This window comes from Ostrea edulis, chromosome 4 (genome assembly GCF_947568905.1).
Source record: "Ostrea edulis chromosome 4, xbOstEdul1.1, whole genome shotgun sequence".
In the NCBI taxonomy this organism is placed as follows: domain Eukaryota; kingdom Metazoa; phylum Mollusca; class Bivalvia; order Ostreida; family Ostreidae; genus Ostrea; species Ostrea edulis.
The window spans coordinates 15138121-15163984 of record NC_079167.1 but is presented as its reverse complement, the minus strand read 5'-3'; the positions used below and the strand labels follow the sequence as shown (position 1 = coordinate 15163984).

Sequence of the window (25864 nt, the reverse complement as noted above, 5' to 3'; positions counted from 1 at the left end):
CAGTTGCTGCGAGTCTTCTCTTAATAAGGTATACGGGGAACTCTGTAGTCAAAATCGGTATGTAAAGAACGGCCTAATAATTTAGTATGAAACACTTCAGCCAGCATTCGACCTAACAACAAGCTGTGGATGATCATTATAACTCCATACAATTTGATCATTCGTAGAACATGCGCCATCTTATCGAATCAAATTTGGAAACATAAACACCATATGCTGGTGATTCTGGAATATTGCTACAAAATATGGAAAGTTGATGATGGAGAAACTGAAGTAATTCTATTTGTCATAAAGTTGAGTTGATAGTTTGTAATTGACATCCATGTTCAGTAAAGCTTCTAATATGAAACATGAGGAAGGCTTTGTTGTATAATGGATAATCTAAAACATTATGTAAATTAATCAGTAGTAAACCCAGTATTTCCCTGAAATCTTCTCTGAGAAATATGATAACAGTCAGGACAATAGTCACGTGAGGTAAGACTGTTGATATGGAAATACTACAAAAATGTTCATTGTAAAATATGCAATGTATGATAAAACTTTACAATTTATTACGATGCAATTTTATGGCACAATGTATTCAAACTTATATATATGTATATATATATATATATATATATATATATATATATATATATATATATATACAGTGAAACTTCTCTAAACCGGTCGGCTCTCGGACCGGAAAAAACGGCCGGTTTAGAGGGATGGCCGGTATACCGAGAATTTAGCAATTATAGCCATTTTATCTCAATATTCACAAAGAAGGTACTGTTCACCTTGATCTGGTGATCTATGATCAATTATCGGTGGAGATTAAATTAGTCCGCTTTTACCTAAAGATAATTATGAATTACAAGAAATATTCTCGCTGAAATCATCTAATTTTAAACTGAAAATCTTTAACAGGATACATAAAGAAAACACAGAGGCCTATTATTGGAATTCCTCTTACCTATAAAAACTCTGTTTACATTCATCGCTTATGTCATTAACAATTTTGTTTTGACATTTTTAAAAAGTACAGGAGTAAATATGAAATTGTAATTTGAATATTTCTTTGGAATTTTAAGTCTATGGAAACCAAGAAAATTAATCTATCTTTTAATAATTATCATTAACAGTCATGGGTTTGTTCTTTATTAACTACTGCTTATATCCATACGAAAGTATGGTGAAACAATATGGCGTTTGATATGATATTCATTCAACAATTTCCCAACTGTGTTTTACATTTTGTACAGAATTTGGAGGGGTCTCTTGGATTAGCTAAGTGTCAATTAACACCCTTGACCACACAGGTAAACAATAGAAATTAAAGAGGCCACTAGTGTTTTTCACACTTCCGATGGATAATTTCATACCTGGCTGGTCGGTCAGTCAATTTGCACACCTGGACGATCTTAATTAACCTTTGCCCAAGATTTTCTTGTCTTCAAAAAGTGGCCGGTATGTTAAGGGTAAATTACACATGTTTGTTAACAAATCTACTTTAAAAAGTGGCCGATGTCCGTTTTTCAGGGGTGGCCGGTTTTGTAAGACTTTCTTTGTAAGGAAATGTTAAGATTTCTGCCGGGACTTTGAAAATCGGCCGATATTCAGGGAGAACCGGTATTCTGAGGGGCCGGTTTGGAGAAGTTTCACTATATATATATATATATATATATATATATATATATATATATATATATATCCAACGATGACTAAGTACACATGATCCACATTTAATTAACTAAACATAGCGCTTTCGCCGTGTAGTACGGCTCTAGTTTCGGCCGAACTACACGGCGAAAGCGCTAAGTGTAATTAATTAAATGTGGATCATGTGTACTTAATCATCGTTGGATATATTTTTTCTACTTATTACCTATACCATGGACATTTTGTGCAATTTTACTATATATATCTGTGTGTGTATGTGTGTCCAGTCCAAGGGCCCATGGTATCCCAGAGAAAGATTTACCAAGATAGTCCTGGGGAGACTCCATTTAATATGTAGAAAATGAGTAAAGACACTACCTGTTGTCCAAAACATAGAAGTACCCCCAAACACTTTAGTAATGCTGTCGTATAATTTGAAAAAGGAAGCAAGGTAAATGTTACTATAGGTAAAGGTTATTGGATCCTATTAAAGTTGCTAAATAGCGTCTTTGCAAGATTAACGTCCTTAAAGGTATCAACTACTAAATACATTTCTACAGTAACCTCAGCTTACGTGCATCTCTGCTAGCTGTGACGTTTCATCATATTAATAAACAATTATCGCAGTTATTAGATCTGGTATACAGAAATCTTATATATAGGTGATCTGACCGCACGGATTCGTTACAAACTGGGTGGCTTCGGTTTCTTCATCGTCGGCTTCCCATTTTTGTGTAGCATTGTCGCCTGCGTGTGTTGTTGGTGTCACTGTGCAAGGGCATATTTGCATGTGATCATCTTTTCGGTCAAGCCAGACTATTGACTAATAAGTTTATGTTGCATGGGTTTTCGCGGTCTCGTGTGGAGTCAGTAAAATTCTATTGCAGTTATAATCTAATTTGCAGATGCAGGCTTTTGCTAGGTCGATCGAGTGCTGTCTCGTCCCATTTGTTGGGCCGTTCTTTGCATGTTGGTTTGCCTGATCGGGATGTGGGACTCGCGGCAGGTGTGGTCGGTCGGCGGGGAATGTTTGCTCCTGGTCCCGCCTCTGGTGTGTCCAGGCATCCATGTTTTCCCTTCTCTTAGTTTGTATCTTTTGTAGGATTTGTAAGTATGGTCACTATTCGTTGTCTTCACTTCATAGATTATTATAAATTTCACACATGAACCTCATCGGAAATAAATGAATATAACTACGCACCAGAATAAATACAAATAAATGGCAATATCATAATACGTTAGTAAATTACTGTAGTTGCAAACTACATTGTATAAATTGTTTCATGAAGTGAGCATGAATGATCTATTTTACCTAGATCTAACAGAGGTATAGTAAAATATTACCTTCGTTGGATTGATAGGATGACCAATGCATTTCTGAATCATTTATTTGTTCAAGGTTACATGGTTCACTTCCATCATCACATCTCAATGATGCTAAAACAAATATATACACATGCTCAGTACAAATTTCTCGCTTAAAGCGAAAAGGTGCATACAAATTCCCTCTGATTTTTTTTTTCTTTGCAAAAAGATTTTGTGAACACGTGATTCTTTTATGGAAAAAAAATTAACACAAAATAAGAATACCTGTTATTTTCTAAATGTTGCAATAAGAAATTTTTTTTAGGGAAAAGTGAATTAAAATTGTGTTACGAATCAGTTTGCATAGGCGTGTAGGGTCCTTCATTTACTGTTTCCACTTCCGACCTTTTTTCAAAAAGCCACGTCATAGTGATTTGATATCATGTATCATGAAGAAGATACAGTTTTGCAATTTAATTCTTATTAATGATCTTACAAATAGGGATGACAGTGGTGTGAAAAATCATTTGTCAATGATTTGTTCTTATCCTCTGTGAAATTCTACTAACAGGGGCACTCAATCAAAACATGTCCAAACTTAAACAACATCTAGTGAAAGTAAAGTTATCTTTCTTGAAATCAGAGTGAAACTGACCAACATTGTTTCGATAACCTTGACCTTATTGTAATTTTCTTTTAAAATTCACACAAAATATGCCTAGTGCATACACTCTCAATAACTTTTAAGTATATTTCAAAATTAACAAGTCATATGATCGCCGATACACAAAGGTCGATTACGCACACTTCCATTTACCTCTTTATGATGACTGAAATAATCAGAAAGCCACGAAAATTGGCATTCCATAAATATTGTTAAACCGCTGTATATACATATGTAGATACTTTACATGGACACAGTCGATTAAAACTCCGACAGGGCCAGAAAAGAGTACCATACCTATTTAAGCTGGGTGCCACGTGTAATTGCTCATTTTTGTAAAATCTTTCCAATCTCTATGATACAGATCTCAAGTTTCCTCATCGTGGCATGAACCATCGATACGAATACAACTTAACTACACTATGTACTAGTAGATTATATGGGTCACTTTGAAAGGATTAGAAAATAGTTTTTATCGATTTTGAAGATACTTTGGTTAAATTGTGATTTTTCCTTTTTTTATGTAGGGAACAAATACGGTTATTCATCTGTAGACTAACTAGAAACTCGTGGGTCTTAACGATAGCATGACTATCATAATTATAGCATGAACTAGACACGATGTATGCAGATGGTGGAAATGTGCATCTTTAAAATTCTGAGAATTGGATGCCTTTGTGGGTAAAAATTGTACTCTTTGAAGACGGGCTGACACAGAGGGACGGACATACACGCAAACGGACAAATGTACAGTCGCACTGCGCCATACTTTAATACTATATTGTACCCCATCATGACGAACATATAGAAAAAATAGTATGAAATAATAAGGACTTGCAGTTAAAACAAAATGGGACGTCACATGTCTGCCAGCGCACATCAGGATTCATAGTGTAGCACCACGGAGCGGGCTCTCCGTCAGGATTCCGACAGTAGTTTTCTTCACGTGTGTTATAGACGTGAGCATGCGGATAGTCACGTTCCCATCGCTGGCAGGGAATGCCATCTTTGGTGACGTTTAGTGTTCCTCTATATTCCTTACCCTCGGGCGTATCTTTGCATTCCTTTGCTGGTAAACAATATTGATTAGATCAATACATTTTTAGTACTTAAAAGATTTACTTATTACGTCATTATATTATATCCTCATTCTTATTAATAAAAAAAAAATTCATAAATATCCATGTAACTGAACCAGTGTACAAGCATAATATTGGTATATCATTTCATGTATTTACGCAAGGACTAAAACCATGTGTAAATACATTCAATGTGACTTGTTCGGATTCCTAAGCAACAGTATAATGATAGAAAATACGAGATATTGAAAAGTAATTCCCCCTGTTGGGCAGGAACCAAAAACGATAAACACCTATATCTGTAACCTTTATCATCTTTTCAATAATTTAGATAGTTTGTGCTGTGAAGAAAAGACGTAATAAATACAATTTTAATGGCCCAGTTATATCATTATACTCATATCGAGGCACATCCTACATTAATGAACTCAGGCCATGACATGCTAATCTCGGTTGAGATTTGACTCGGCTGAATATTTGGACTGACGCCTTCACCGAATCTCGGAGCAGTCCTTCATAATTCATGTCTGGAAATTCACTTTCAGCTTCGGCAGGTTCTGGCAATTAATGTGAACTTAGGTGACACTGCGATCGAGGTGCGCATCCACGACTTATATTTGCTCGTGAAATAGTATGAGGGAATCGTTAAAGGAGATATGAAAATGGTTAAAGGAGATGTGAACATGAACAAAAGAAAGTCCAAAAGGAAATACTAGTACTACACTAATGTATGAAGTACCATATGAAGTACTACAATGGTGGGTGAAGTCCCTAGGACACACTACGGTGATTATTGAAAAATATGTCAGAAGAAATAATGATAATGCAATATATAGAACCGTCATTTTTCAATGCAATTCCTTCTTTTTTGTTACAACACCGTCAAAAGAAATTGTCTTATTTTACAATCCACATGATACGTTTTCACCAAACAAACACATTATGCCAATCGATAGAGCGTTTTAAGTCCCGGGTGGCGGGACACAAGTGGTAAAAACTGAGTTTCTGTGCATGACGTTTTATACCCCTGCGACCATAGGTTGTGCCATTACAATATGAGCGAGATATTTCTAAAATGGCAAAAGTATAAACAAACTCACGACATAAAGGAATATAGCAGTAGTGAAATGGTACGTTCGTATCCACAGTAAAGCACCAAGGCCAAAATTCACCATTAGGGTTTCGACAGTAATTCTTGTGTTCAGAGGCATTGCGTCCCATGAAAAAGTGGAATAGGTGGGCGTGAGGCTTCTGTTGGTCCCAGCGCTGGCAGGTTAGGCCGTTATAAGTTTGTGCAGTTGTTCCAGTATAATATATTCCGTTTTCAGTAGTAATGCATTCTCTGTTGTTATCTGTAAACTCTGTGTAATAGAATATATCCTTTATTAGATATAAAATACGGATGTAATTCCTGCAAGTTTCATTATTTTAGGATATGTAATCATTTATGAAGATTTAACCTGCCTTCAAAACTTAACTTGGTCGTTCATCCGGAAAATATAGGTAATTTGCAGCATTCCAAACTTTATTGTCTGTTTAAAGGCTAAACAAAGTCACCTCATCACACAATTTGAATCTTACATCCTTAACAGAAGAAGTAGTCTTAAGAATTGACACGTATTGGCCCTCACTCATAGATAACAGCAATGCATCCGAATTTTTTTTTTAAGTGTGGGTATAAAACTGTATCAATGACAAAAATTAGCCTAGAACCCGAGACCTTACACTCGGAAGGCCTCGGGTACTAGGCTATGACAAAAATAGGCATATACATATTTAGCAAACGAAGTCGTTTGAATGTTTTAGTGTATTTGCAAGAGTTGAAAAAACACTAGTACAAGAGTTACTCTTACCACAGTTTTTCTCGTCGGAAAGATCGGGACAATCTTTTTTCAAGTCGCAAAATTTTGAGCTATCTATGCACAATCCGTCAGTGAGACAGGAAAAACACCCTGCATTATAAAGGTAAAGTATATAGACGTTAGCAAAATAACAAATACGTAATATAAATTACATAGTTTTAAAAATGTATGTTTATCGATAAACACATTTTGACAAGAACTTTTCTCAGATTTGAAAGTCTTACCTTCGCAAAATTTGTCTAGGACACTTGTGAATTTCACTGCTACATCAAATGAACTTGAGATGTATGATACAGGAGTTATTAGCACCTGAATTGAATATAAGAGACTTAATGTTACATGCGTCATGACATATTCATAAGTCAAGGGTCATTGATTGGTAACCTCGCACTAACCCTTGACATCAGTCACCATTAAAAACATGGGTTGGAGACGGAGCATGCGACTGATGTTGCAGCCTGTAGTGTGGACCCAACCTGAAAACGGTTTTTATAATCAGCTTAAAACGAAACTAAACACACAGAGCGACTGCAACATGGTGTAGAATTTGTGGCCAGTTAGCAGTAAACAGATATTTGGAAATTCATTTTCTTTAAAGATACAATTAGACTAAGTTTAGATGATTTTCACTTGTATTTAATTGCTGTTATAAAATTTAGAAATTCATTGCAAAATTTCCCGTGAGGATCCAGATTAGAATAGATCCTCAGTATCCCCTTGCTTGTCGTAAGAGGCGACTAAATGGGGGGGAGGGGGTTCCTTTGGATGAGACCGCAAAAACCGAGGTCCCGTGTCACAGCAGGTGTGGCACGATAAAGACCCCTTCCTGCTCAATGGCCGTAAGCGCCGAGCATAGGCCTAAATTTGAAACCCTTCACCGGTCTTGGTGATGTCTCCATATGAGTGAAAAATTCTCGAGTGAGACGTTAAGCAAGATACAAGCAATCAATCATTGCAAAATTAAGGATTATCTCCCTCACGCATAGCTCTTATCCTTAGACGAATTTGACTCTACTTTTTTTGGCACACTGTTTTTCCCTATAATTGCTCTAAAACTTCATTGTTGAGCATCACTGAAGAGACATTGTTTGTCGAAATGCGCATCTGGTGCATCAAAATTGGTACCGTATAAGTTTTACATTATAGTTTCATCAACAGATGCTTTTTTTTTTTTACTTTGTTGAATATGTTCTTAACCAAACTGACATCTGAAACAAGGAATATCATTGGCTGATTTAATTTTAGCGTATTGTGTCATCCTCCGTCTCGAACCCATCTTTTGAATGGTGACTGATATCAAGTGTTAGTGCGAGGTGACGAATCAAGAATCCTTGGCTTGTGAAGATGGCGCCATGACAAAAAAACAAATTTCTTTATAATCTTTGTATTTTACCATACCTCATAGTTGAGATTCTGTGGTTCTCGTCTTATGTTGACCTTAACGGACTTCCATACACTGCTCTCTGTAAGAAGTGTCAATGTTTGTGCGGCGGTTGATAATTTCAGTTGAATACCCTCGCTCTTATACTCTAGTTGTATGCAACTTCCGGTTGACACAAAACGTAGGCGAGGTAATTTCAAACTAGGTAATATTGTTGTATTATCGGAAGGCGAGACAAGGTGATGCACAAAATATGGACCTGCAATGGTTTTATTATACAAATAATTTTGAATTGTAGTAAAATTTGATTCATTATTTGTGAACAAATATTTTAGTTGGTATATTGATTTGATGCATTGCAATTCCGCATTTTAAGTGCAAAATAAAATCCAGCACCAATAATGTACAAAGCAACACTGATAGTGAACTATGCGAAATTCAGTCTTGATATATCACAGTTTTATAAATCGGTGTTACTGTAACACCCCGCTGAAATTATTTCATACACATTGTTGAATATATAATTCGAAACCTATCACATTGTACATTGTATATCAATGATATTTCCTTGCAAATCAGTCCTGGAAGTAAGTTAATATGTGGGGCAAAATAATAAAACTCTGGCCGCAATATTAAAATGAAATACTGCACAGGGTTTTACTGTTTGAAACACATGCATTCTATGTCCATTGCAACAACATACATACATACATACATACATACATACATATTGGTTAAACAATATACAACCAACCAACCATTTACACGATGAAGATAAAGGGCTCGCCGCGGTTGTGACTGGGCAACTGGGGATTTTTAGTCCACCTAGGCACCTAATACCACCTCTAGTGTTCCAATGGGTCTATGTTTGTTCTCGATTATGTATTGTTTCGAAGATTTGTAAGATTAATCACTGTTCGATAGCTTCACCTTTTTTCTGTGAAATGAGTGTGAATGGTCTACTTTACCGAAAAGGAATAAGCGATTCATGTGCATACGTGCTTGTATGTAGAGAAGATATTTACCTTCGCTGGATTGATAGGATGACCATTGTATTTCTAAATCATTTATTTGTTCAAGGCTGCATGGTTCCATTTCACCATCACATCTCAATGATGCTGAAACGAATACATATCATAGTCAGTCGAATTTTTAGTTTAGAGCCAAAAGGTGCATTTGCATTGCAATACACTGATAATTTCTGCTAAATATTCTATTAACAAATGATTTCTTTTTATAAAACTAACGCGAAAATGTTACGAATAAGTTTTTATAGGAGTGTATGGTTCCTCATTTACGGTGTTTCTATGTCTGACCTCTTCCGCCACGTCATTATGGTTTGAAGTCATGCCAAAAAGATGAGATGAGGTTTGGTATTTTTATTCTTACCTTTGGTCTTACAGATAGGAACGACGGTGATGTGAAAATTATTTGCCAATGATTTTTTTTTCTCATACTTTGGGGAAAAAACCCGACATCTCCCTAAACTGTATCTGATTTTAATTTCTTTCTCAAATTCACATAAATTGCACCCAATGGACACCCTTTCTACAACTATTCCGTGTAATTAAAGTGACAAGCCACTGAAGCACACAACTAAATTATGTAAACTGCCATCTTAACACGTTAATGGCTTGATTTCAGAGTCTGTATACGTGTATCACGAAAATTAGTATTTCAAAAATATTGATAAAACCACAGTATATAACCTATTTCACATCTGGGTTTTTTTTTAAAACAATAACTTGACTATCATTCAACGTAGAGTATGAATTAGATATGATGCATGCAGATAGTGCATGTGTATATCTTTAAAATTCTGAGAAGTGGATGCAATTATGGGCAAAAATTGCACTCTTCTTATCTGACTAACAACGTGCTGACAGACGGGCTGGCACAAAGACGGTGTCACGGATAGCTGAACTAATGGCGGTTTACGTGGATACAACCCAAAGAGAACAGATATTTCGTGTCTTACCAAAACAGTATCATTATCTAAAATGTGATAATGAGTATTAGCAAAACCATATGTACGTGTAAAGCCTCGGTGCTTGTTTCATGTTGTATAACGTCTTGTTGGTGTGTGTTGGAATAGGTCCTGTCCGCCTGTGTATTCCTTCCTCTGATTTCCTATTATCCTGCTATCCCGAGGAGCTCGATTATGGGTTGTGTCCTACTTGTGGGCCCGTAAGACGCGCACGCGTGTGTGCGTGCGTGTATGTGTGTGCAATGGAACCATTTCTTCGTATAACACATCATGTAGCAGGGACGGAGCGTGTGGAGGACAAACAGTAGTGACAAACCATAACAATCAGCATTTTATATTTGTATTTGTATCTTGATTATTAATTCCATTAAATGTTTAAAGTGTTACAAAATTCTTGTTCACCTTGGGTTGTCTCCACGTAAACCGCCATTAGCTCAGCTATCCGTGACAGACGGACATATGCGCAAACGGACAAATGGCATACTAGAATACTATATAGCGCTCGTCTATGGCGAGCGTATAAAAAGAATAAGTATGAAATAATAACAACGTAAATATGAAAACTTACAATTAAAACAAAATGTGACGTCACATGTCTGCCAGCGCACATCAGGATTCATAGTGTAGCACCACGGAGCGGTTTCGCCGTCTGGATTCCGACAGTAGTTTTCTTCGAGTGTGCTCCAGTTGTGAATATGCGGATAATCACGTTCCCATCGCTGGCAGGGAATACCATCTTTGGTGACGTTTAGTGTTCCTCTATACTCCTCACCCTTGGGCGTATCTTTGCATTCCTTTCCTGGTAAACAATAGTGATTAGATCAATACTTTTTATTGTAACTATTGATGAAACGATTGTCGTCGATGGTTTTTGGCTCTTCGATTCTATTTTTCATAATTGGTTGTCGCTTGTACACTAATTAATATCTAATCCGAGATTCATCTGACTGTTACTCCCGCTTTTATATCGAGACATGTGCGGGGGAGAGTCAGAGTGGACTCCACATTGAAAATTGGGAATTCAGTGACACCAGCTAGTGTGTATGCTGCACATATTCATAAAACTAAATAGAAATAACTCCAAAATAATAAACATTATTAACTACATGTAAATACCGATTATATCGATCATTGATCGAAGCAGTTGTTCCAATTATGACCGATTATCGATTATGAAATTTTCCCGATTTTTTAACACTAATTGTAACTTTGTAGACTTTACTTATTACGCCATATATTATCCTTATTCTTATGAATCAAGCATTCAGATATCTTAAATATCCATGCAATTGAACCAGTATGCAACAAGAAAATTCTGTTTTATTAATTGATAAATTCGCGACAAAAATCATGCCTAAACACATCTAAGTTGATTTGCTCGGATTCCATAGCAACGGTATATCAATAGAAAATACAAGATCTTGAAAAGTAATTTCCTCACTTGCATAGCAAACCTAACTATAAAGGCATTAGTTCGTAGCTATTACATCTTTTTGAAAGTAATAAGACACGTATTAGTTAAATCATTGATGGCTAAAGGTTAAATGTTCCAGTGATATTATGATGAGAAAAGAAACGCATTCCCGAATAAACGTCAATCATTTTCAATATTGATAATTTATCTTTAAAAAAAAACCCGGAAGTTACAATATCGCAACAGCTGCCTGTAGGGAAAGTGCCAAAAATTTTGAATATTCAAATCAGGAAAAATGTTCAAAATGTCCTCTTCATTCTTAACAGACCCATGTTCGGTTAAAAATCGTAGTAACATCAAAAGTATAGATAGATTTATGTTGTAATTTTCATGTAGGCGACAGGTATATCATCATTTAGGAAAATCATCACTGCAGCAAATTTTGCCACGATAATCCAATAAATTGCTAGTTTACAGTACAGAAACGGATGTTGAACTGAGTGGGCGTATCTTTTCCAAGATGGCGACTCTCTTCCCTTGTATTGATGTAATACTTAGACTACTTGCAGGGAGTGTAATTCAAACGATATATTGATTGCCGAAACGACTTCAAAGGGGGGGGGGGGGGTTAAGAAGACAATCCGGATCCCCACGGGGTTTGTTAAATTTGAGGATACTATTCACAGTGATCGATTATAGCACACCGGGGATTTATCTAGCTTTTTCATTTTACTACCCTTTTTTTTTATAAAAGGGGGAAATTGAGAGTCAGAAGGTCCGGCATCCTCCTCCCCCGGAAAATTTATGATTATTTAGAAAAATATGAAATAACAAAACTAAGCAAAAACCAGATCAGTACTGTTGTTTAATTTTCTTTTCCAAGTTTACAAGTCAATTTTTATGCTTTGCAACAATTCAACAAGTTGACTTAGATCTTCATTTGACAAATTCTTTTCTCCTTCTTCACATATTCTCATGAGAGAATCAAGAGAATTCTGGAATAGTCTGTTAGATATGTGCAAAGTGAATTCATTAGGCTAAATCCTTTCTCCACCGAAGCGGTTGGGCATGGTATAAGCATGGTATAAGTAGTTCAAAATTGATAAGTTTCACTACATTTGGATATAGTTGATCTAAACCACCCCTCTTGTTCAATGAGTAAAATGCTGCTGTGTCCATTCTTTTCCCCAGTCTCCTCATACGTTGAGTGGAACAAGAAATATAAAAGGCAAAAACAATTGTGAAGGCTCAAAATGTTGATATTCTACAGCAAGTTTGTAGGGTCTAAAATGAATATCAATGCAAGATATGATCTTACAAATCATCAACATTATAAACACTTTAGTCAAAATAATTTTTAATATCTCACTATTCTCCTTTCATAATGGAGTTGGAGGGATCAAGAGAAGGAAGTGATAATGTTAACAATTATTTCATGGAATAAGAAAAGCGTAACAAAAGTTTTAAAACGAAATATGATAACAATTGATCAAGACTGTAGATCACTTGAAAGTCTACATGTGACCCTGAAATTCGTCTTCCTGGGGGAACCATAAAATTCAGCCAGTTTCCTTATATCAACCTTATATATGCAAATTTTTTTTTAATTGTTCAGCAATGAATGGTCACAATAACTACATGTAAATATTCACCTTTTCATGATCTACCAACTCTACAATTTGATCTGGCAAATTTCTAGGATCCAGAGTCCCAAACCCTTCGAAACAGATGAAACATTAAAAGCATCTTCAATCTCACCTATTAGTTTGTAAATAAATGGTATGCCAATCTCCCTTTAAAAAACTCTCTAGGCTGTAATCAATATCCAGTTGATTGTTACGTATTCTTCTTTGTAAACATGTCCTGTCAATGATTTGTATAAAAGCATCATGAATGTTGTTGCCTCTATCAGCTAACTCATCTATCAATATATGCAATTTGTTGACAGCAGCAGTCAGTGAAGTTTAGGTTTTCATTTTAAATAAAAGTACTCATCCATTCACAACCTGAAGTGCATCACACAACAAATATATCATGACAACTACATCCTTTCTCAACATTGCACATCTAAGCCCAAACACCTCTAGTTCCTTGCGATCATCATAAATACGGTCAAGGGCATCAAGTATCTGCGAAAACCTGGACACAAATCTGCTGCATGCATGTCCATGAGATAACCGCCTACAAATAAAGTCCCACTACAGTAACTTGAAGTACATTTCACTAATTTTACATGTAAGCTGTGGGAATTCAATTACATGTACAATAAGTTTGGAAATACAATATTAAGAACTTATCCACTTTTCTATGTGAAAGAAAAGTTTAACCAGATATTGCAATTATTTGCCTAAAGTATTAAATGCATTTCGACAAATAATGTCTCTTCAGCGACGCTCAACCGAAATGTTTGAAATCCGAAATAACCATGAAGTTTTAGAGCTAAATATAGCCAAAAAACAGCGTGCCAAAAAAGCGGAGCCAAATTCGTCTAAGGATAAGAGCTATGCATGAGGGAGATAATCCTTAATTTTGAAATGAATTTCTAAATTTTATAACCATTACATTAATAAATGGCCAGAAGTAACCTTTAATTGACATTTACATCAATGGGTGACCTGAGATAACACGTATATGACCATTACATCAATAGGTGACCAGAGGGAACCCTCGTATGACCATTACATCAATAGGTGACCAGATGTAACCCTTAAATGACCATTACATGGACGGGTGACCAGAAGGAACCTGTATATGATCATTACATCAATGGGTGACCAGAGGGAACCCTTAAATGGCATTTATACCAATGGGTGATCACAGGTACATGTATAACCATTGCTAACATGGGTGACCAAATGTAACCCTCTTATAACCACTGCTTCTATGGGTGATCAACGGTTACCTTTATATGACTTTCATATCTATGGTGATCAAAAGTAACCCTTTTATAACCATTACATCAATGGGTGACCAAAGGGAATCCTTATGAAAGGCGAAGATAACGAGCAGTGATCAATCTCATAACTCCTATAAGCAATACAAAACAGACAGTTGGACAAACACGGACCCCTGGATATACCAGAGGTGGGATCAGGTGCTTAGGAAGAGTAATCATCCCCTGTCTACCGGTCACACCCGCCATGAACCCCTATATCTTGATCAAGTAAACGGAGTTATCCGTAGTTAAAATCAGTGTGTCAAGAATGACCTAACAATCGGCATAAAACACGTCAGACAGCATTTGACCCAATGATAAGTTGTATTGGCAAACTAGATCGATGGGTGACCAGAGGGAACCCTTATATGGATTTACACCTATGGGTGACCAGAGGTATATGTAACCCTTATATAACCATTGCTACCATGGGTGACCCATTTATGACCATTACACCAAAGACTGACTCAAGGTAACCCTTATATGACCATTACATCAATAAGTGACCCGAGGTAACCCATATATGACCATTACATCAATAGGTGACCAGAGGGAACCCTTATATGATCATTACACTATAATGGTGACCACGAGTAACCTTTGTACACGTAGAGCCATTAATCAACAGGTTTGGAACAAATTCTCATTATTGTTATGGTCCCAGCAAAGCATATATTTTCGGTTCTATATAATGACGAAGTGTATTCACTTGTAAGCATTACAAGTTTATTGTTGTTTCGAATTTCCAAAATTTCGGCTTGAGCATCACTGAAGAAACATTATTTGTCAAAATGCGCATCTGGTGCATCAAAATTGGTACCGTATATGTTTTACATTGAAACGAAAGAGCACTCCGTCAGGAAAAGGAATATTGAATGATAATGATAATAGCAATGTACATAAGAAGAACACAGAAAGATGGAAATATCTAATAAAAGGATCCATAAAAGAATGTAAATTGGATCATGTCTGTGTTTTCGTTAGGAACCGGCCGCCGGTCGAATTGACCGCCTCAAACAACTAAGTTGCCGGTTCAAATCGTGTTTGAAAAAAAAATTATTGCATCTTTTTTTTTTAACTTGAAGTTAATTATTATTCTCATCGAAATAACCAGTACTTATTAGTTAAAAATAGACTGTGTTTACTAGTTAAATATAGACGGTGCATATCACTTCCTCGTTGTTGAAAGCGGTACGTATCGCGGATTTTCATTGGTTGCGAATATCGTGTATAATCTATAAAGGATTTTCATTGGCTGTAAATTCCGAGTCGATGTTGCGTTTTGAATGAACGGGAATCTTCCCAAATGTACCACGCTGACCCACAACACTGATAAAAAACTTAAAAGATGAACGTGAAGAACTGGTGATGAAAAAAACAGTTAAAGACTATTTTCAAATCCAAAGCAAGCAAACGAAGCGATCTAAAGGTTAAAAATAAAATTAATTCCCACTTATTTTGCATGGTTATTCGTTCAATTAAGTTTACTGTTTACCTGTAGCATGATTGATTGCAGATTTTTTGAAGACTGTCATGTGTTTCTAAATATGCCGCCAGAATACAGGATTTTGCGTTCCTGATTTTCAAAATTTTCTGGGACTTAATTGATCATGATTCATTTTTATTTGAAAACAAACTTTTTGTTATAGATCTGAATTTGAATGCTGACGACTGAATGTCATATTTTATGCACTTTGCTGAAATACCTGAAAAAAAAGATATATAATTTCACATATTTTTAACAATAAATTTACCCTCAGAATGCGTCAGAATGCAGGATTTTGCGTCCTTATTTTCAAAATTTTCTGGGGGGGGGGGGGGGGGGGGGGCAACCCCCCCCCCCTCCTCAAATCCTTTATAGGCCTGTTCAATGAAAAGGATGTGAAAACCCTGCTGTCTACCTGCAGAAAGATTAGTGCTTCGACAATGACAAAGTCATGTAGAAAGTAGGCATATTCACCCTTTTCTAACAGATATGAGTTTTATTTGTATTTATCATTGCGAGATATAAGAACTTCTTTCGGGTCCTACTTGGAGGTACGAATTATCCTTCTGCGTTTTAATGACGAAGACGGTAAATCGGGATATACAATAAAACCACAATTGGAGAAAAATGGAAAAACTACGACGTGTCAGAAATAAACATTTTTTAATGTTGTGTTAATAGGGACATTTTCCATCTCCAAAAGGGGGAAACTTCAGGTCTTTTTTAAGAGGGGAAAGGTACCGTTTACTGATAGTAAAAACAGCATTGATAAATCTCTGAACACCAAAATAAATCCTACTTCCCAGCAACATTCGCAGAGATTACATGCTACATTTTATGGTTTCACAAAAAATATCAGCAAACGATCATCTTATACCTGCGCCGAGTCGTTGTTTATAAGCAACTTCTCCGTGTATTCCAAATGCCGATGCCCATTAGGGGCGATTTCAAGGTCACCATATAAAACCGAAATTACAATAACGCATACTATATATAAAAAATTGTAGACTTTTATAATATCAAAGAAAATCAATTGATCATTTGGGAAACAATTTCAGGTAGATTTAATACACTTACACCGCTTATTCAACACTTGACAGCGGTAGTAGATAACGAGTAAATATTTTTAAAGTTATTTCCCCATGATCCTGTACGTCTTGACGAACGTTTTCATTGTGACATCATAAAGTGTGAAGTGCACAGAGGTATATCAAGAGTTATCTCCCTGTTGTTGCAAAGCTTACCTCAAGTTCATATGGTACATAAAAACCCCACACCTATTATTTACATATATCATACTCTACTTCTACGAGTTTTATAAGAACATGAATAATACAAATACATTGTACTGTACAACTTCAAAACTGACATAAGAAACATTTTGAGAGTATTGCATGGCAATACATAGTTCCCTACCGGTCGCAAAAATTACTGGATCGCAACAATATGCGAAGTTCATTATGTAGGTTAGGTAAAGGGGAAAAGTGGGGAACCTGGATAGGAATGGTTGGAAATCAACTACTATTCGGGTACAAAAACTACACCAAGAAAAAAGACAAATTCATAATTAGGTTTAGGTCTTTAATCAAGTCAATAACTGTTAAATATATGTGATCATGAATTATTTAGCTACATTGTTGTATTACTATGCTAGAAGCTTTAATGAGTGTAGTACTCTTATCTACATAAATAAAAAAAACTTCGATGTAAACCTTAAGCTGGTGTGGATGTGACTCCACTAGTTCTTATCAATTCTGTAAAGGCAAACTAAAAATGTACCAACTATCAAATGAATATCTGCAAGCATAACAAAAGTAAGTCCGAAAAACTGATAATTCACACTATTTTTCAAAGCCCAAGGGCCGTATCTCAGCAAAAAACAAGAGGTACTGTGAGCAATGCTCACTAAGAATACCCCCCGCTTACCCCAATCTCCCAAAGGGTGTTGGTAATAGGTATAAACTACCTCTTTTCTGAGTGTAAAAAACAAATGGCATGACAAACCGAACCATATTGCTACTTCGATGTCCAGTGCGTATGACCTTTGACCTTTTGACCCCAAAATCGATAGGGAACATCTTCATCCCATGGGTAGTCCATATGTATGATATGGTGGCTGTAGGTGGAAAGGATAACGCTTTAGAGCCCGGAAACCATATTGCTACTTCAATGTCCAGTGCGCTTGACCTTTGGACCCCAAAATCGATAGGGAACATCTTCATCCCATGGGTAGTCCATATGTTTGATATGGTGGCTGTAGGTAGAAAGGATAACGCTTTAGAGCCCGGAAACCATATTGCTACTTCAATGTCCAGTGCGCTTGACCTTTGACCTTTGACCCCAAAATCGATAGGGAACATCTTCATCCCATGGGTAGTCCATATGTATGATATGGTGACTGTAGGTGGAAAGGATAACGCTTTAGAGCCCGGAAACCATATTGCTACTTCGATGTCCAGTGTGCTTGACCTTTGACCTTTTGACCCCAAAATCGATAGGGAACATCTTCATCCCATGGGTAGTCCATATATATGATATGGTGACTGTAGGTGGAAAGGATAATGCTTTAGAGGCCGGAAACCATTGCGTCTACAGACGGACGGATGGACGGACAGACAGACGGACAACCCGATTCCAGTATAACCCCCCCCCCCCACAACTTGTTGCGGGGGGTATGGTTATGAACAGTATCCATTGACCGGGTATATACATGTATATTAGGCGACTCAAGATTGATTTTCCGCACTATACGACCAATAAGAACTTTGTTTAATACGTAACCATCCTTGTGCTTCATGACTTTGTTTAATTACGTCGCCTCCCCTGTACTAGTGCTCTAGAACCTTTGCTTAGTTTGTAACCTTGTGACGTTTTGTTTTCTACTCTAATAAATTAATGTGTAAACAAACTGTGGACGTACTGTTCTATTCTTTTAACTTCATGTTTTATGAAAATTGAAATATTTAGAAATTCTGTTGTCTACAAATATGAGAGTCCACGCTCATTTAATATATTTTTGATACATTGGATGCCTTTTCATAAACTAAATGGTATATTTTCATAAGCCCGTCACTAGACGCTGTCCGTGTGTCTGTTTGGCTAGCTGTTTGTCCGTCCGAGGTCATGTTTTCCAGACTTTTTATCGTAACGGATTCATATACGACTTTGAAATTCGGTCACAATTTCTCCCTCAAGAAGCGTAAGAGCGAGTTTGCATTTCTGCTGGAATGGTCACCTTAACCTACGTTAGAGGTATAAGTAAGTTAAACAGTGTCCTGGACTTTTTTTCGTTACAGATACAGATATTGCCCTGAAATTTGGTCATAAGCTTCCTCTCGGAAGAATACGAGTTCAGTTTGCATTTTAGCTGGATTGGCCCGTTTGTCCGTGGCCTACATTAGGAATAAAAGTAGGTCAAACAGTTTTCCGGACTTTTTAACTTTGGGTTTAACACGGAGTCGAGGGTCGAACACGGACCTCGCGGATCAGAAACGAGTTCGCTAACCGCGAAGTTACTGCGACATAGCCATGTTATTTAAGGATATATGGCATGTACATAAAACGAGAATCGGAAAGCATTGTGTCAATTACAGTGAAATATCACTCCTTTTTACTAAAGAGGTTTCACTGATACGATTATTTTGATAAACTTAGACAATCTAATTCATATATGAAAGAATGAAATAGGTGAGAAATTCATACCTCTTGAGAACATATTAATGTTGAACAAAAGTAAGATTACGTATTTCCCTCCCAACATAGTAACATCCATTCTCTGCAATGTCGGTGTCGCTGATGACGAGTATGAAGTGTGTTTGAGCTCATTAAAGCAGTTACAATTCATCATTTTCATTATTGATATAGGCGAGCAATCGACCAAATCAATAAAACCCTGTTAATGTACCTCTGAGATTTGTGTCATTTTGAGATTAGCATCTCTGAGTCAATTTTGTTATTTGATTGTTATCATCAATAAAGTTAAGGATTTAACCTCTAGATACATGTATTATTCGTGATGTATAAATCTCAAGCGACCGTTTGATCTTTGTGATTCATTTTAAACCGTGTAAGATTAAATTAAAGATTCAATTTATGAAAGATTAAAATTGAAATGTTTTCACTGAAAGAAATTCTGTATTTACGAGTTGTGTCATTTACTTTGGTACATTTTACGAATTTCCACCGAACAAAGGAGAGAAAATACACACCACAAAATAACGCAAGAAAACAAAAACCACGCACTTCTAACTAAACCAAACCAGACTTCGGATAATTTCATGTAGGGAATGACTAGTGAGAATTAGAGTACAGAATGTACTCTTGGAATGCAACATTAAAAGAAAACAATAATTACTATCAATATCAAAGTAATTACGCTGTATTTTAAAAAACCCAATAATATTGATATATTTTCACTAAATTTGCGCAGCTAACATTGGTACAATTTAAAATTTATATATACTCATTTATTTACTAAGTGTAGAGACTCCGGTTCAATGAATTTATATAATGATTTATTTATTATATGCAAAGATTCAGGAGTGTTAAACTTTAAACCCTCTAAGCAACAGTGAATTCGCCCGAATAGTGCTGAGCGTGCGATGCTCGTTTGCAAATCTATACTTATTAATTAACAATTTTTGCAAATTAATCCAAAAACGCTTGCTCCATAGTTACTGCTTCCTCCTCTGATATTGTTTCATGTGTGAGGTGAAGTCTGTAAGCTATATAAGAATATTATGATTAGTAAATATCGTAAAATTCATTAAAACAAACTTCCGTTTTTGATAAACTACCCTGAAAAAGGAAAAAATGAGAGTACAGTGGCAAACACGCTTCAAAGCCAAATGGCGGATCTAAGCCAGTTTTCTTTTTTATACGCCCTTCTTTAGGTACATGGATTATGGTACAAGGATGTCTGAATGTCTGTGCGTCCGTCCATTTGGGGTTTTCTGTTTCTTAATTCATATCTCTGTCACATATCAAGCTAAAACTTACTATGTAGCATCTTTATGGATCATTTTATATCATTTTGCAAATTTTATCCATTTGTACCAACATTATTTGTCTGGCGAACTCCTCCCACAATTTTCAAATGAGGACCATCTTGTTTTACAGAGTGTTCGTATGGTTATTGAGGAGGTGCATGGAAGGCGAAGATAACGAACAGTGATCAATCTCAAAACTCCCATAAGCAATACGAAACAGAGAGTTAGGCAAACACGGAAACCTGGACATACCAGAGATGGGATGAGCTATCTAGGAAGAGTAAGCATCCCCTGTCGACCGGTCACACCCGCCGTGAGCCCTATATCTTGATCAGGTAAACGGAGTTGTCCGTAGTCAAAATGAGTGTGCCAAAAATGGCCTAATAATCGGCATGAAAGACATCAGACAGCATTTGACCAAATGATAGGTTGTATTGACAAACTAAATCGTTATAACGACCATAGAATGTGCGAATTACTTACTTTAAACGCGACTGTTGAAACCTCTGCATCATCAGCTTGTTAGCCAATACAACCTATGTTGTCTGACCGATTTTTAGGCCGTTCTTGGCACACTGATTTTGACTACGGATAACTCCATTTACCTGGTCAAGATATACGGCTCACGGCGGCTGTGAGCGGTCAGCATGGGATGTTTACTCCTCCTAGGCACCTGATCCCACCACAGGTATACATACTGGTAAAAAGGAAAACAAAGATGGCGGCGTGATATACCTTGTGAATATTATGTTTAGAGGAAGACAATTTTTTTTATTATAGATATTTAAAACGTCGAGTACCTGTGATGTATATAGGGGAAATCTCTAAAAATCTTCTCAATAACCACTGGACCAGAAAAGTTTAAATTCACATGATAGTTTTCTGACACATGGTTCAGATTCTAATTTGTAAAAATCAGGGCCCCAGAGGGGAGGGGGGGGGGGGGCACATTAGGGATCGTGGTGAGGGCTATTTGGGGTGGAAGAAATAATAACAATTTAGACTCCGTCGCAGTGTTGATCCCACCATAGTACAGTTTATAGTCATTAGTCAAACGTAGATTACGTGTTTTGTGGTTGTTATATATGAACTCCGCTCCCTCCCCTCCCCTCTCTCTCTCTCACACACACACACAATTTTACATGCTATTTTGTGTACTAGTTTACAAGACTGCGTGTCAATCCTCTTTTGCTACGCTTCGTACTCGCACTTCATGGCAGGATAGTCTATCAGTTCATCAGACAATAATTAAACTATTTGGCAGAATAGTCTATCAGTTCATCAGACAATAATTAAACTATTTGATCAGTTAAGTATGACCGATGATTATCTGACGTTTTAGATTGCTAATCTTTTGTTTCATAAGTTGATCCACTTTAGTAGTATAACGCCCCTCGATAGGCGGTTCAACTGAGTGCAGTTTTGAGTGTGGGCCGATAGGCGGTTCAACTGAGTGCAGTTTTGAGTGTAGTTTGGAGTGCGGGGTTTTATAGAGGGGTCAAGCAGTTGGCCGGGGCCACCTGTCGCGGTCAAGCGGGGTTGGCGCGGTCAAGCTGGGCAGGTGGGGAGAGCTGGCGATGTGCAGCAGGCGAGGTGGGGGGATAGCGTGTGAACGTTTTGTATTCCTTGTGTATTCCTTTATGTTAAATTTTCAAATAAAAAGAATTAAAGAACAATGGTTGAAAGTTTAAACATTTATTCAATGAACAATTGAAAGTTTACACATTTATTCAATGAACAAATTTACACGCACATAATTTACTGACCTCGTCTGACAGAAAATAGATCGGGTCAGGTTTCGCTTTGACTTCTCGGAAATGGGGGTATTTTCTGAAAATCGCTTTGCCTTTGTTTTGTAAACAATGAGTTCAGCTATTCGGTAGTTCTATAAAACATGCAAAGAGTTTATGCATATGTTCACTATATTGTGTGGTTTGAGTCAGATCTTTCTGCAGGAGACGCCATTACTGCCCGTGAAGGACTACAAATTTTAGGCCTATGCTCGGCGCTTACGGCCTTTGAGCAGGGAGGGATCTTTATCGTGCCACACCTACCGTGACACGGGACCTCGGTTTTTGCGATCTCATCCGAAAGATCCCCCCATTTAGTCGCCTCTGACGACAAGCAAGGGGAAGTGAGGACTTATTCTAACCCGGATCCCATAAAGTTTTACGCTATGGAATAGAATATGAATAGAATATGATTTATTTCCACATTAGGGCCCTCTCGGGCATACAGCATACATGATTGTTAACATTTCAATGCTATATATTTAAATATAATTCATTTTACTCTAAAAGTACTTTGGACCTAAACTCTAGTATGGATATAGCAGAACAGTTTTATAGTATATAAAAACAACTATCTGTGCACTTCGCACCCTATGAGATCACAACGAAAAAGTACGTCACGACGTACATCTTACAATTCATGTCTACATGTTGTTATATTGATAGGCGTTATCAAGTGATCAGTTGAGTGGTGGCAACTGCTATGCATTATTTTTGTATGGGGACGCCTTAATTCAATGAGAAACAATTTCTCGGAATTAGTAAAAGATAAACCAATTTGTATGTTTTACATATTATTGAACATGCAATTTTTAAAACCATTATAAGAACACATGGGGTCCGTGTTTGCCCAACTATTTATTTTGTATTGCTTGTAGGAGTTATGAGATTGATCACTGTTCGTTATCTTCACCTTGCATGGAAACAAGTCATATAGTTTGAACGCAATCACACAAGTTCACTCTTCTTTTTAAGAGGTTCCAGGGTTTTGATGCCTCGTTGACCTCATTGCAAAAGTCATTACTTCGATTTCTAGTGGCTGTCAGTCACTTATACAGGGGCCTAACTGTCCGCATTTGTAACAGGGTACATGGGGAAATCTAGCGATCAATGCTCCATTTCACTGAAGATGTACCAGAGGTTATTTTTCGATGCTGCGAGGTTGGTTGGATCTAGTTCCTCCACATCCCCCCCCCCCCCCCCCCCCCCCCCAAGGATAGCCATCTGCTTGACGACCTTCTGTTCATTTCAATGATTCTGTTGCCAATACCGAGGTGATATAGATAATGAAAAACTTTTTTTTCCCTTTGGGTCTTGAGGGTATTCCCAGCTTTCTCCTCAGGCTAGTTCGGGGAATAAATAGATTTCTGACAGGACAATGCATGGTCTGAACCATTTTCACTGGTGAGTATCTAATGTCAGCTATGCAGACCTCTCATACGTTGGATAGTCAAATGGTATCTGACGTATTTCATACCGATTGTTAGACCGTTCTTGGCACACTGATTTTGATTATGGATAACTCCTTTTACCGGATCAGGATATAGGGGTCTAGGCGGGTGTGACCGGTCGCCAGGGGATGCTTACTCCTCCTAGGCACCTGATCGCACCTCTGGTGTGTCAGGATCTGTGTTTGCCCAACTATCTATTTTGTATTGCTTATGGGGATTATGAGATTTCGTTAAATTCGCCTTTCGTGTATTAGGCTGTAATAACCCCTTAGGATACTCTTGTGGAGACTGTCGCTTGTTAAACACGCTTTTTATACTTTTTACGACGCCTCTTTTTTCTTTTCATGCCTTTGCCTCCTTGGACGGGAGCGATCCGGCTATGGCACTAACAACCATAGGGAGGAGAATGGAAAATATTCCGTGTCCTTTCTGACGCCTGACTCTGCGATGATACTTTATCGTATCTCGACTTTTCTCTTCAATACACCTTTCGGAAATGAAGTTTCACTAGTGTTCTACAGATGTATCTTCAATTATTTTAGTTTATTTTAATTTGGCGCTCCATACGCGCATGTATCACGCTCGTATTTTTCGAAATTAACTAATTTCATGAAACTCTCTTCTTTGGGGTTACCCATCGTTTTCCATATCTTTTTCATACTTCCTGCCAGTCCTTCGTTGATTTCGTCGATTAAAGCCGCGGAATGAACGCAAGCTCCGGGTCTGAAGTGAATTCGGACGATAGCCATCTTGCTATCGATGATTTGAGTCCAGGGGGTATTGGGCCATTCGACCAGTACGGGACACTGCCTCAAAGGAAGCAGCTTGACTTTTTCCAGTCGAAATCGTCCCCATTTGAAAATATCCGGATTTTTGACGTGTTTAAGGTACTCTTCTGGGACGAGGATATCGAAATAAGCCTCTTCCACTGTGATGTTTTTCAAGGCATTGGGAAACATCATTTCGGTTCAACCGACTTCCCAATCCCCGTCCGTCAAATCCAGAGATTGGGGTAATAAGATTTTAAACTGAGCTCCCGTATTGCTTGGAAAGGATTCCTTAGACCCATCACTGGGGAGGGTAAAATAAAACCCTTCACGTTGAGCCATGATGACTCAAATGACCAACTCCCGTCTCTTCATACTGGTGCCCATCTTGTAAAGTATCTTATGCGAGTTCGCTTCGTAATACCCGTGTCATAAAAAATAACACATTTTTGTAGGTTTACAATTTTTATTTATTGCATATTTTAGATGAAAAATGTCATTTGATGTAGCTTTTTCCTTCAAGTAGATGCAGGTCAATATTTGAATGAATTCAGTTTTTAAAGACAGTGTTTCTCGTTATACAGTGGTGTGATTCTGTCGCATCGGTTAGTCTTCTTCCTCCTCCTCGTCTTCATCATTCAAGTAAATATTTGTGTTTGCGAAGAGCCATCTTGATGGATTTCTTTAATCCATGATTGTCGGACACAAATTCATCGATGGCGTCCGTCACCTGTTCGTGCGTTGTGTCTTCTTACAACTGATACTGATCGTAAAGGAACCGCTCATACAGTTTTCTAAACTGTTGGTAAGTTTCTCCTTTGGTCTTTTCGTCTGCTTTCTTACTAGCTTTCTTTTCTGACATATTTTGGTTCAAGTATTTCTCGTATCTCTTCTGCCACTCCCCAGCAATATGTTTTCGCGCTTTATGTGCCATTTGGCGAAAGACGATATTCTCTTCCTCTGCGTCACTGTCAGTATCACTCTGTGTTGGAGAGACATCACTCATGTCAATATCCTCTTCCTGATCGCTGTCCCCGTGTTTTAGTCTTTTGTGACGCATCATGGCATCTCTGTGAGAAAATAAAGCACGACACTCTGAACACTCAATCAT

General features: G+C 37.2%; 1 protein-coding gene across 1 annotated transcript in view; it reads right to left on the bottom strand.

Annotated features, from left to right (window-relative positions):
- The window catches only part of LOC125668880 (relaxin receptor 1-like), a 37827-nt gene extending 11963 nt beyond the window's left edge, over positions 1–25864 (bottom strand). Inside the window, exons 1-4 of the mRNA XM_056161231.1 lie at positions 25597–25864; positions 10491–10721; positions 8961–9053; positions 6950–7030 (exon numbers count right to left, since the gene is read on the bottom strand). Coding sequence (XP_056017206.1) covers positions 6950–7030; positions 8961–9053; positions 10491–10721; positions 25597–25864 — 673 coding nt within the window. The remainder of the gene's footprint in view (positions 1–6949; positions 7031–8960; positions 9054–10490; positions 10722–25596) is intronic.